Source organism: Gobius niger (assembly GCF_951799975.1).
Source record: "Gobius niger genome assembly, chromosome: 13".
NCBI lineage: Eukaryota > Metazoa > Chordata > Actinopteri > Gobiiformes > Gobiidae > Gobius > Gobius niger.
Window position 1 is genome coordinate 33,729,484 of NC_136864.1, and position 13,795 is coordinate 33,743,278.

The following is a 13,795-nucleotide window of genomic DNA, read 5'->3' on the forward strand; positions in this document are numbered from 1 at the left end:
AAAAAAGACAGAAAAATGGTGTAGTCTGTCCTGAGCTTTATATTTCAGTGATACAACATGAGGACTGTATCCACAGATAAGAATTCAGAAGAAAATATTGTATTCTGAGATGAAAAGTGTCCTGAAATCATCAAAGAGATGGCGTGACTGAATCGCATGTTTACAGCTGCATTCGTGCCCCAAAGGTAGTACGCCTAATTTCAGTATTAACAGAATCTCATATGCATTTACATGCACTTGAGTATTCGGTTATTAGCTATAATCCGGTTATGGCAGTTTTTGGGATGTGGTGTTTATGTTTATATGTTACTGTTAGCACGATCAAATAAGGAATCCCGGCTTCTCGTATTGAGGCTACACCAGGTATATTTTTGAGCACAATACAACAAAAATATTGAAAGCATAAAAATGCTTCTTGGTTTGTTTTTTCAAGGTTTTCCATTGCGAACGAAGCTGTTTGACAGTGCGGAGGAAAACCAGCCGTGATCACTGACAGTTTAACATGAATCCACATTACGACACTTCTTTCATTCTAAAATATTCACTACTTTTAGTTTCATGGTTAAAATAAAAAACTCCTCTTGACTTCAGAAATAGAAGCTCTTCGGACTCACCGTCGCCATGTTTGTTTACAACACATGCACAAGAAATGGGGAGTTGCGTAAACTGGGAAATAGCGTTTACATGCTGCTATAACCAGGTGACTGTTGGAGGATCCAGGTTTCTCATTACCAGGAAACTGTGTTTATATGATCAAAAACAAAACCGTAATACCGGGAACCTCGAGTGCATGTTAACACACTCATTCATACAGTCTGACATTAGATGTAAATATTACATTATTCCTTCCTGAGTTTTCCCGTGAGTAGAAAAACTCTTTGCAACCACTTTCTATGTGGCGGCTTTTCTTTGTTTTCAACGCTATTTCCATTGTGTGAGTCTCATTGAAGACATTAAACTATAAATGAACACATGGGGTTATGGAGGGTGAAACAACTAACTAAGATTTTAGATTCTTCAAAATGGCCACCCTTTTTTCTTGGCGTTTTCTCACTGAGCTTCATCAGGTCCTTGTCCCTGACATTAACAGTTGGTGAAGTCCAAACCTTTTCTGTAACGACGTCGTGAAGCTCAATAAAAAAAACGTTTGCAGAGCAGTAATCCAAGCAGTCTCTTTTGACTTTACTGTTTACTGTGGTTTTACTGTTCTAAGTGAGAATCTACAATAGAAATAGTCTTATAAAAAAATAAAATTAAAATAAAATAAAAGCTGATGAAAAGGTGATTGCAAACTTTTGACAGGACAAGTGTTCGTCTTTAATCAAATACATAGTAATATCTGTAAACAGGACCAGCACAGCCAGAGCCTGTTTACGCAGTGGTAACAGAATAAGAAATTCATGTTCAATTTCCCATTCTCAGGCACACACACAGAGCTGCATGTTTGTAAATTAAATTTGATCTTATTGCAATGATGTTATCAACCATACAATGAGCAGCATGAATCTTCCGGTTAGCAGCATTGACAAGGGAATGTATTATTCATACAGGCTGATGTAACTTATCAGACATCGTTTGAACTGTTCATCAAATGTAAATAAACAATGCTGTTGTTATATTATGTTCGGATGAATACACAAAGCTCAAAGCTTTCACATTGAACATTGTGCTGAGAAAATCATCTGATGTTGCTTAACTTCATCAACTAAAATATTTTGTCACATTTTGACACTCCCTCTCAGTGCCAGTAGTTACCAATAAAGAATGTATAGGGATACTGTGATTTACAATGTTATTGGTGCTAAATTAGGACTTTTTCAGGCAAAATATGAACAAAAATAGGACATAGACAGTTTTTTTTCGTTGAAGAAATCATATAGGTTTAATTTGAAACCAAAAACAAGGCCCTGGCAAAAGTCAGATACTTCCCCTTTAATGTTCATCGAGAGTTCATTGATCTGTGCCGCACACTTTTTGAGGCTTTTTGTACCTCCCGACATCACAATTGAAATCTTGTTTTCATCACGGGGAATATCCCAACGTAACAAGTCTCTTGGTCCAAAAAGCCCAAGCCCAGTCCTGTTGAGCAGTGTCCAGACGCTCAAAGTGTCCAGTGTCCAGACGCTCAAAGTGTCCAGTGTCCAGACGCTCCAAACCCGGGCGTTAGTCCGCGAGGTGAGGCCTGATCCCTTCAATAGTCCATTTGGTAAGAACTGGTCACTGTGCCATGTGACTGGGAGCGAGGGCATGCAGCTGGGCAGGTAAATAACAACATGGAATACACACAGGACTGCGTTTACTATCAAATTCATACGTTGCCAGTGCTACATATCTATTTGTCTGTGTTTTTTTGCTCCGTACAGTGCATGTTAAAGGGATATTTCAGGATTTTTGACATAGGGCCTCATTTACTAGTTATCCAGAGTGTTGTTGATTTCTGGAGATATTTTTTTTTTTTGTAATTCATGCAGTTCTTATATTTGAAGAGTTTTGTGACGCTAGGCTTGTGCTAGGCTAGCACATTTCTATGGTATCAGCTAGCCTGCATTAAAAACAGTGTGACCCGCTCCACAGAGCACCTGAGGCAAATCACTTATTGATAGAATATTTTTTGGAATATAACTGACCTGCATCACATGAATGATCGCATTTTGAGGGACTATTTTCTCCCAGATCACTCCGCCGCTGCGTAGCTTATACAACCACGAAGCTGATGCTGCTCAAATATAAGTTATGTTAAATGCAAAATGGTTCAAATGATTCCATCGACACAGACATGTATATGGTTAGTCTGGCGTTATAAGTGATTTGCCTCAGGTGCTCTGTGGAGCGGGTCAGACTGTTTTTAATGCAGGCTAGCTGATATTGTAGAAATGCGCTAGCCTTGCATTAGCCTAGCGCCACGAAACTCTTCAAATATAAGAACTGCATGAATTACAAAAAATATCTCCAGAAATCAACAACACTCTGGATAAGTAGAACATGTCAAAAATTCTGAAATATCCCTTTAACGAACACGCAGGGGACTCATGTAACCACTGGAGGGGAAACTGGAGCACTACCAGAGCAGACAAGCTGAGCCCACACAAACTCAAAACAGGAAGTCTTCCTTCTAGCGCTCCTAAAGCGTGTTCTGTTTCTCTGTCTTCACCACAGCCATAGTGATGCTCTTCGCCCAACTTCGCAACAAGAAAACCAGCAAAGACCAGCTCATCTTAACCGAGGAGGACATCCGGGAGAACGTGGTGACTTACGACGACGAAGGCGGCGGCGAGGAGGACACGGAGGCTTTCGACATCACCGCGCTCCGAAACCCCAAAGTGTCCGAGCGTTACCCCAAACTCCACGGATACTACGACCACAGCCCGTACGAGGACGCAGGTGACGACACGGACGAGGACAGCGAGGACGGGATAGTGATCGTCCAACGGGGGAAGCTGCCAGAGTTCGACCTCCGCAGCTACAGCCCCGAGTCGGAGCCCTCCTCGTGGTTCGTGGTAGACTGCGCCCCGAGAGACGTCAGCCAATCGGAGCCGTCGCTCATCTTGGACGGGCACGACATCATCCAGCAAATCCTCCATCGGAAAGTAGCGCAGGCGGACTGCGACATGCGCGGCCCGCCGTACGACTCGCTGCAGACGTATGCTTACGAGGGGAGGGGATCTTTAGCGGGCTCGGTGAGCTCGCTGGCCCTGACCGCGGCGTACACGGAACTTAGCTACGCCGATTTGGAAGACTGGGAGCCGGACCAGCACGTCTTAGAGAGAATTATCGGGGAAGAGGACATCCCAGACTTTTAAAACAGCACAAATGTCTTTTTTTTACATGTTTGGAGAACTTTGCTGCAGATTTTTGTGGAAGCCGGGGTCAAAGGTTTACGAGAACAAGCAGGAAGTGATTATGGCTTGAATGGAGAATGCTTATCTTGTTTTGCGTAACAGTTTGTGGGCCCCTAATGCCAAATGGTTCCTAATCTTTGGGGGGGAAGACACAGTGGACAGAGAGTTGCTGATATTTACTGACTACATTTTAAAAACTCTATCTAGGATGATGACACGTCTGTGTTCATAAAGGCCAGCTTTTTCTGTCTTGAAGCTGAAGGCTAATCGCGATTAAACCTTTAATGTTAATGTTAGTGGCAGTCAGTGTTTCATCCAGGACTAGGATACAGTTTGGGATAGATTTGAGATATGGGACAAAAGCCTTGATTTTAGAGGGACGTATGGTCACTCGACACTCATGCCCATCACAGACTTTATTGTTGACTTTTAAGAGGAGTATAGGCTATACCAGGGGTAGGCAAGTTTGTGTCGTGGAGGGCCGCTTTTCATCATTGCCAAATCACCGAGGGCCGAATCATTAAAGCCCAAAGTAAAGAACAGTTTTCTGCAAATGCCAATGTTTTACATTATATTTGATGTAGTGGGATGATCTGCCAGGATTTCTTTTTATAAACCTCTTACCCCAGAATGCATTTTCCAGTTCGGCTTTACGCAAATCTAAAAACTCTCCAACCTACAAAACTGTATTGTCACTTTTTTTTTTTTTGCAGGTTCTTTTGTCCTGTTTTCTCATCACTTTATTCTCGCTCTTTAGTCACTTTTTTGTTGTATTATTGTTGCTTTTCTTCCATGTTTTTGTCGCTCTTTTGTTAATTTTTTTGTAGCTTTTTCGTCACAGTGTTGACACCATTCAGATGCTTTTTTTCAAGATTTTAGATTAGGGTAAAGCCAAATTGGAGAAAATGTGCTCCGTTCAGGCAGGGGTTAAGAGGTTAAAAAACATACTCAAGGCGATTTTTGAGTCGAAAATGTATATGAATAGTAACATTTTGTATTTATATTATACTGTTTTTACACACTAACCTCCAAAGCAAAAACAGGCTCATCTTCCCCCACTCCCCCCGACTTTAACAGGTATTTGATCACTTATTTGCTTAATAATATTTATCAAATTCTCTTGGGGCCAAAGGTTCTATGCTGGAGGGCCGGATTTGGCCCCCGGGCCTGACGTTGCCTACCCCTGGGCTATACTATGTATGAAGCTGGATTAGAGGGTTAGCGGGGTAAGTATAAGGTTAACACTGGTTTGGCAGTACTACAAAGCTGGATAGCTTATTACTAATAATAATAATGACTTACACTTGTATTGCGCTCTTACACACGGCTTAATATTACCATGTTTCTCAAGGTTTTTACTGTAGTCATTATTCATTCATGCAACACTTGGTGGTTCTAGGGTAGATCTCCATGGAAACACACCCTGAGTGCAAAACCTGCTCTGGACCAGGTTAGATAAGAAGACGGCTCTTCGACCACTCAGAGGAGAGAATCCTCCGCGGTCACGGAGGGAGTGAGGAGCAGAGATAGAGAAGTGGAGGAAGCACCGTGAGCAGCGGAGAGAAAAGTCCTTTATATCAAAGCGCGCATGGGTTTGAAAAAGCAGCAACATCGTTTTGTAACTTTTTCTACCTGTGGCTGACGCAGATTTTAGATTTCGACATGAAAAAGGCTTATTTCTCGTAAACATAGCCTAATACTATGAGTTTAAAGATTGTTAAAGGGGGGGGTTATGCAAAATCGACTTTTTTAAGCTTTCCATCATGTTATTATGTCATTCCCTCATTAAAAACATGCCTGAAGTGTTGCCTTGGCACATTCACGTATTTTTGAGTAATCTGTAAAAAGTCTGATGGCGGTCATTTTAGGGATAGGTTTGCCTGAGTCCTCCTAGTAACGCCCCCACCTCCTGGAGACGCCTCCGAGCTTTCGTCACCAGCCGAGCTTTCGTCACCAGCCGAGCTTTCGTCACCAGCCGAGTAACCAACCACTGCTCCTCAGCAGAACCCCCTCCCCACTGATGCCAAAGACAGCGTGTGGAGGGGGGCGTGTCGGAAAGGGTCAGAGGTTCTTAAAGAGACAGAGGCCTATTTCAAGACATTCACTACAGCCATTTTGAGAGAGCAATTTTATACAAGGCAGTTATTCTAATTTACTGCATTTACAGACCAACAGAAGGTTTCGTCATCATTGTAGTGTGATATAGACTGGTGCTATGTGATTGAAAAAAGCATAATACCCCCTCTTTAACAATGTGAACATTCTCCTTTTGCGCTGCTCGGTTCAGACTTGTGCCATTCATGGCGCTGTATAATGTATTCATCATGAGTGTGACGATAGATTCTGATATTCAGATGAACTGTGTCTGTGTCTCTTCCGTGAGTGGCCGGTTGGCGCTGACTCCATTTCTCCCGGGTCAGAGGAACTAATCGGACATGTTTTACCAGCTTTACAGTATAGCCCACATGTCGGCCTTAGTAACCCACCTGCCTGGGTGGGGCCTTTCTGTGTAGAGGTTGCATGTCCTCCCTGTGTCTGCGTAGGTTTCCTCGGGCTGTGGTGGGGGAAAGTGGGAGGGGCCGATGGCGAAGTTGCAGCCACGTTTCCTTCAGTCCACCCCAGGGCAGTTGTGGCAACAATAGTTACCACCACAGAGTATGGTGTGAATGAATAATGATGACAGTGTACCGCTTTGAGAAACTTCACACAGGCTTGTAAAGCGCAATACAAGTGTTAACAGAATCAAACTTTTCTGATTTTGTTTTTTAAAATAATTTAGTTTAAACATATTTACAAATAAAAACATAAATATTGAAGTATACACAGACCACGTAGCCATGAGCTTCAAGACTGAAACAACCAAGATGAATGAAACAAGACATTATCCATCCATTCCCCATAGGAATGCACTACAACTGACCTGGAAATGGATCATCCCCAACTCCAAAAAAATGTGTGAGAATTAGAAAACACATTCCAATCAGAGATACTTAGAAACAAGCTGAAGAAATGAAATATGATAAAAGACTCGCCTCAGACTTACTCAAATCAAGATAACATTGTGAAAAGGAGGCTTCTGGGTAATCCTGTCTGGGTTTAAGAAGTGGGTACAGTGACAGTAGAAAAGCCATTTTTGAATCCCTCGGAGCGACCGTGTGTTTCCTGAAGTGTTCTGTGAAGAGTCTTTTTAAAGTGCATTTGAATACTGTCCTTTCCTCTGTGCTCGTTTGGTATGTTTATTAAAAAAAAAAAAAAAACTGTTCGAACCTCCTGTGTGGGATCGTGTCCAGTGTTATGATATGCAAACCAAGCTCAGAGGGAAAATCCTCCAGAAACATGGGTGTGTGTCGACCCCATGTGGTAAGAAACGGTACTACTGCCAGTGACATGAGACGAGCGAGTTCTTTCTTTGACTAAAATATGAAATGTTTTGTTAGTAATAATGGAATACTTCTGTTCTTGAATATATTTCTTTAAGAAAACACTTCATGGAGTGGTTTTGTCACAGTTATTTTCACTTCTACTTGACGGATATTTATTTGAGATTATTGAGAATACAGTTACTTTCCTTAAAGGAACAGGCCACCGTTTTTCCATACTGAGATATGTTCTTACCTGAGCTTAGACGAGTTGATACGTACATGTCTGGTGTTTGTGCGTGCCCTCAGTCATGCAAAACAACAAGATGTTGTTAGCATCTGGCCTCTCCCAATGTATTCCTCTGGCTCCAAACGGGGGTGAAGTTGGAAGCGACCACGCTCCATGCACAAAGATCTCGGCTCTCATCTAAACTCAGGTAAGAACATATCACAGTATGGAAAAACAGTGGCCTGTTCCTTTAAAGTTACTCTACCTGATTTTTGTGGAACACATTTAGTTTTGTCCTCCTTTAGTTATATTGGTTTATTTGAGCAACATTATGCATACAGCAAGGTTTGCGCAAAATTGTGACGAGAATGCAACAAAAAAAGCTACAAAACATGACAAAAATGCGATGAAAAATGTGATGAAAACACAACAAAAAGTGACAGAAGAGTGATAATTGAAAAAAAGTGATTGCAACACAACAATGCGAGGAAAATGATCAGTTTAGATCAGGGGTGTCCGAACTTTTTTCACTGAGGGCCACATACAGAAAATGATACAAACAACTCGGCCACACTCAGTAGAGGTCAGATATATAACTTCACCTTTTGTATTAAATTTAGCAAATAAAATAAAATGTTAGGGAGATATTTTTTTTCAAATTTAGATGCGTTTTCCTGCATTCTGGTGCATTTTAAGCATTAAATAATAACTATGTTTGGCTATTATGCTGCTGTGAAAAGAATCATTTCTGGTCTGGTTAATATACACAGGGTACAGCTTTTTTTTTAGTACAAACAAATGTATTAGTGGGAAACCCTGATGCTTTTTAATTGAATCAAATCAAATTTATTTGTATAGCACATTTAAAACAACTGCTGTTGACCAAAGTGCTTCACAAAAGGTCTACAGTACAAGTACAGTACAGTACAATTTATTTCATATATATTCAATTAAAGCAAAAAATATATATATATATATATATACTGTATATATTATACATATATATATTTTCTTCATATTTCTAGAATTTGCCACGGCCCAATTACGAGTGGGCCACGGGCAACTAGTTTGGGCACCCCTGGTTTAGATCAATTTTGTGGCTTTCAATTGAGGCGTTATCTGGCCTATAGACTGTTACCTTTTAGATTTGGGTCAAGCTGAACTGGAGAAAATGTCTGTTTATTTAGGAATGTTCATTTTAACAACTTAACCGTCATATAGACATTTATTAATGAAAACGAAAGCGGCGATTAGACCTGATATGATTTTACTGTGAGAGGAAAAGTTGTCCTTGTGATTTGGAAGAAGCTGAAATATATAATCTAAATGTATGTATGTATGATCAGTCGAACCTGTGATTTTTGCAACATTATGGGCTGTACGGCCCGTGGTTAAAGCGAGGTTTAAGAGGCTAAAGGCTGCAATATAAAACAGTTAAATCAAAACGGCATTATGCTACAAACCCTTTTTATGCAGTTGCAGCAGGTCCATGATGGTGAAACGGATTCCTCGTGATAGTGCGCCCTCTGCTGGTACAGCGGATCCAATTCGTATGCTGTTCGCAGTTATATTATCTTTATCAGTCAGCAGACACATCTATGTTATAAAAATTTGATCATAAACAACTGAGTTACTGATTACTCACATGCATTGATCAACGTCAATCTTCCTAAAAGCTGACCGACCGATCCCACTAGGCTCCCTCCTCGTGACAGCGTATAAAAAAGTCCCGAATGGGCATGTATATTCCCACGCTACTTTGTACCACAATGACAATGGAAGGAGGAAACTACAGCACTAAAACTAGTGGTCGGACCTCAAGGTAAGTGTATCATTTGTGTCTAATCTCTAGAGTGCAGTCAGTGGCATTCACAGTGGCAAAACTTGGGTAACTGAAGCTGGATGAAAAGAGGAGACTCAGCTGGAGGAGGAACAACAGACATTCAGTTCATGCCAATAAACCAAAAAATCACCTCAATCACAGGAGAAGACGGCAGCTGGGAGCGGACGACAGTCGTAGTCCAATTAAAAAAATATGAAGTGAATATGAACTCACGCGGAGAACGTGAGGCAAAATCCTAGACTACTTCATCCATGATTAGTTTTGGCTAATGTTAATGTTAATTGAACTAACAACATTGTGGTGCAGCAAGTGACGTAACCTTGTCATTTCTCTGTGACGGTCGTGATTGGTTCGGCCTTAGCCGCCAATCAGCAACTTGTTTTTCCATGTGTGGCCACACCCACCTTCTTTCGCGCAGAAGGAGGTGAGTGTGGTTTATCAGGCTATCATTGACAGCCCTAGTTACTAAAAGTAACCAGTCCACGGTAGTCACATCAGCCTCATAACGGGACAAGACAGTGATTTGACTGAGAAATGGGGCCCGCCTTGTTTGTTTGTTTGTTTGTTTGTACACTTTATTGTCCCCGTAGGGAAACCACTGGGGCAACCCATAAGGAGCAGTGGTCGACGGCAGTGCTGCGCCAAGGGACCCATCTCCATGATGTGGAGCCAAGCTGATGGTCAGAATCACCTGGATGGAGGATTCACCTATTGCACATGTTTTTAGTGCTAGGGGAAACCGGAGTACCCGGAGGAAACCTACGCAGACACGGGGAGAACATGCAAACTCCACACAGAAAGGCCCCGTGGGAATCGAACCCGGGACCTTCTAGCTGTGAAGCGGAGGCGCTAACCGCTGCGCTACCATGCCGCCCATGTTGCCCGACACCAAGTTTTCCCTGCTCAGACTGAAGCCGGAGACAATTTTATAACAATTTGGACTTTTATTACATAATGCATTGTTATTACATAATACAATGTTATTACATAATAGTGCTTCACAGGGGCTGAAAACCTCAGGGGCTTTTTTTTTATTTTTCACAGATGCAGTCAAATTTATCAGAGCAATCGTAGTCATTCCAGTTGCCCGGCTTGTCATTAAATGACAGTTCACCATGATGTTCAGTAGATCCCTTGTTGTTCAGCTCGCCGGGATACCAAAAGCTGAAAGAATAACAGTTATTGAGAAATGAGTGAGTGAATATATGTAGCATGAGTGAATATTTATAGAACCTTGTGTTAAACAATGATCCGTCCACCCATCTCCAAACGCCCTCCTGCTCCAAGTCACTCAGTCCAATCCATCTTTCTCCACAGAACATACGAGCAAATTCCTGAGAAGGAGAGAAGCTGTTAAACCATATGTCCAGTTGTTACATGTGGGTCCATGTCTGCAGACCAGCTCCTGAATGCTGTTGATGATTATGAGGTCCGCTCCTTTCTCCTGACAGAACTTCCTGCTCTCGTTCCAGCTCCGCTTTGTGTTGGAGCTCAGATACCAACTACCTTTAAAATACTGCCAGCCCTCAGAGGTGAGATACTCTGAAAATACAGATTACAATATTCAAAATGTATATTAGACTTTTTAAGTGGATAAATAAAGTGTCTAGAATAAATAAAGTATACTTGCAAATGTAATGTACAACATGATGAAACTCAGCATGTGTTGTTTTTACATAAATGCAGTATTGGGGGGTTATACAATCTTCTTTCTTTGTGCTGTAATCTGTGGTTCTCAACTGGTATGGCATTGAGACATTGAGTACAAACTGTGGGTATGTGAGAAGTGCCGGCTCTGGTTGTTCCCAGTGGGGGGGTCCGCCCCTTTACACCTGTCTCCAGTACGTGCTAGTGGCAGGCCGTGGTATTGCAGCCAGCAGCCCAAAAAGCCCTTTTGGCCATAGACAATCATGTAAAAGGAACACCCTGTAAAAATCCACAGGGCATCTGGAGTTTCAGACTGAGGCAAATATATTTCTTTAAAATTACTATTTTTAGGACATGGACTTTTTTTCTTCGTAAAAAAAGTTGTAAAGCATCAAAAATACATTTTTAAAAGTTTTCTAATGATGTGACGTCACCAGGGCCGTAGACGTGCGCAAGCGTGTGCGTAATGACTCATGAACGAGCAGAGTTCTCCCTCGTGTGATTTAGCGGCTGAAGTCTGAGCAAAACAAATGAACGGACTGGACTAAAAACAAGGATAAACGACAACTAACAAACATCTCAAGTAAATTTATGTTTCTCTCAGTCTTTAGCCCAAAACTAAATACGAAATGTATGATGAATATAGCATGTGTTTATAGCATTGGATTAGGGTTAATAAGAAACAACTAGCCTACATGTTATTGGAAACTCATTTCTGAAAATTAAATAATGGCACTAATAACCTGCAACTGTTTGATTAATTTAAAAAATACTAGCAGCATTTAATGTACTTGGTAAGTTTACTACTTATATTATTTGTGTAAGTAAGTAGGCTCAGTAATCTTTATAGCACCTTTCAAAGACAAGATCCACAAAGTGCTTCACAAAACAGTTTAAAATCTGAAAAATACACACAATAAAAGGCCAATGACAACACAAAAATCACAACAGCCCAAGAATAACTAATTAAATGCCTGAAAAAATAAGTTTGTCTAAAGTTCGCTCTTAAAGACGGTTGTAAATCAAAGTGTAAATCACTCATTTGTTTGGCTCCTAATGTCAAATCCTGTTGTCTCTCTCTCTCTCTCTCTGCCGGATGGACAGTTTATGGACAACTGCAAGCGTCTGGAGGATCCTACACCTTGATGTTCGGGAGACTCCAGAGGCACCAGCAGCTGCAAATATTTGTTTGCTGCTTTGTAATGGCCCTTTACTAGCTGTTCTCTTAATCCGATGTATTTGTTTGGCAGAAACCACCCTTATTGTGCCTTTATCTGCACGAACCCGTGTGTGCTCTGAATCAGCCACAAATCTCTTAATAATACGTTGATCACGCTTAATTTTTCGTGAAATATCGATGGTTTTCACACCTAGACTAAGGTATTCAACTATTTTTTGCTTTTCATCAGCAGAGAGATCCTTTTTCTTCCCCATATTGCTTCAAAATGGTGATTTGCTTAATAAAGTGAAACATCCTTTTAAGGTGTTTTTTCACTTAATTGGGCTCACCTGACAAAATAATTATCACAGGTGTCTGAAATTGATGTCAGTGATTTAAAGAGCCCAGACACACAATAACATCCATGAGTTTCATAAAAATAAAAAAAAGTATACCTTTTTGACGCAAAAAATACAATTTGCATAATAATTTGGAACGCAGTGTATATAAGAAGAATACATTATGTGTATTTTTCTCTAAAGAATAAATAGTGTCATTGTTTTACGTAAGTTAAATCACAATAAACAAATTATAATGTGCAGAAGTGTTTTTTAACTGGTGTAGTTTCGGGACCGACCATTAACTTATCAAACACTGTTCAATTTGAACTGGTTAAAAAAAACATGTTTATTTTTTTTTTAAGATTACTGTTCAAACCTGAAATCATCATAACAAAAATGATAATTCTGTGAAACTCCTGTTGAGAAGTACTGTATATTTACTGTATACTGTATATTTGCTGTATATTTAGTTAAGAGCAAACTTTGACTCACCCATGTCCTGCAGTTTCTGCTTCAGTGCATCTCTTTGCTGAAGAATTTGTTGGTTTTTGGCCTCCATTACTGAAAAAAGTCAATGCTTCGGTTTATTTTCACTGTTACTTCTATGACTCTTACTGTTTTAAAACTCACCGATGCGGAGGTAAAGGTTGAGAGCTTGTATAACACAAAACAGACCAAATCCGAAGAGGATCAGAGGAATCAATTTCCCTTTAAAAGATATAACTATGAACGATTGAACCTATGGCAGTGGCATTATACAAATTCTCTTACTTGAGCGTGTGCCAGTGTGTTCCTCTTTTGTGCGGTGGATGGATCTCCTTCTCCTGACCTGAGGCTCCTCCATCCTTGACTCACTGAAGCCCCACAATCCAGCACTGAGCTGAGCAGTAAGAGTGCAGTAGATTACATGTCACGCAGCCTGATCACAATCTGTGTCGCTTTATCTCATGGAAACTATCAGCAAAGGAAATGTAAAAAAAAAAACACATCTTTATCTATTTGACATGATGGCATGCAAATACATGCAGGAAGTAAAGTCACCGGCTGAAATAACTGACCATTGCAAAGGGTAGAACGAATTCCGAAGGTAAACGCGACGCCATCTGTAGAAAAAGCGAGAAAGCGCAAGTTGAAAAGCAAACGGCTGGAGAATGATCTTAAACCAGAAAACCGGGATATTACCAATGTGTTTGAAAAATTAGGAATGAGTTTGGACCACAAGTAACATCAATTTAGTGGCTTCCTCTTTCATCGTTTGTAATAATAAAAATCAGGTATAGGGCCTTTAAGTTGCATTTTGCTGCTTGCAAGTAAAGGAGAAAAGAAACAGCAGCCGCATTGATCTTCACGGTTGGTTGTACATTCATCAGGTTTGCAC

General features: G+C 40.8%; 2 protein-coding genes across 2 annotated transcripts in view; one reads left to right on the forward strand and one right to left on the reverse strand.

Moving 5' to 3' along the window:
* Window positions 1–3,962, forward strand: part of LOC306973220 (cadherin-18-like) — a 159,940-nt gene extending 155,978 nt beyond the window's left edge. The window contains exon 12 of the mRNA XM_079570093.1: window positions 3,157–3,962. Within this exon, the coding sequence (XP_079426219.1) occupies window positions 3,157–3,800 (644 nt within the window). The 3' untranslated portion in view covers window positions 3,801–3,962. The remainder of the gene's footprint in view (window positions 1–3,156) is intronic.
* Window positions 3,963–10,301: 6,339 nt separating this feature from the next.
* On the reverse strand, window positions 10,302–13,106 carry LOC306972265 (C-type lectin domain family 17, member A-like; the record flags this gene model as incomplete). The annotated part of the gene is made up of 5 exons (XM_079568812.1): window positions 13,048–13,106; window positions 12,910–12,978; window positions 10,670–10,812; window positions 10,504–10,604; window positions 10,302–10,434 (listed from the first exon to the last, which is right to left on the reverse strand). The coding sequence occupies exons 2-5, from the start codon at window positions 12,974–12,976 to the stop codon at window positions 10,302–10,304; spliced, it is 444 nt and encodes a 147-aa protein (XP_079424938.1). The 5' UTR covers window positions 12,977–12,978; window positions 13,048–13,106.
* Between the last annotated feature and the right edge of the window lie 689 nt (window positions 13,107–13,795).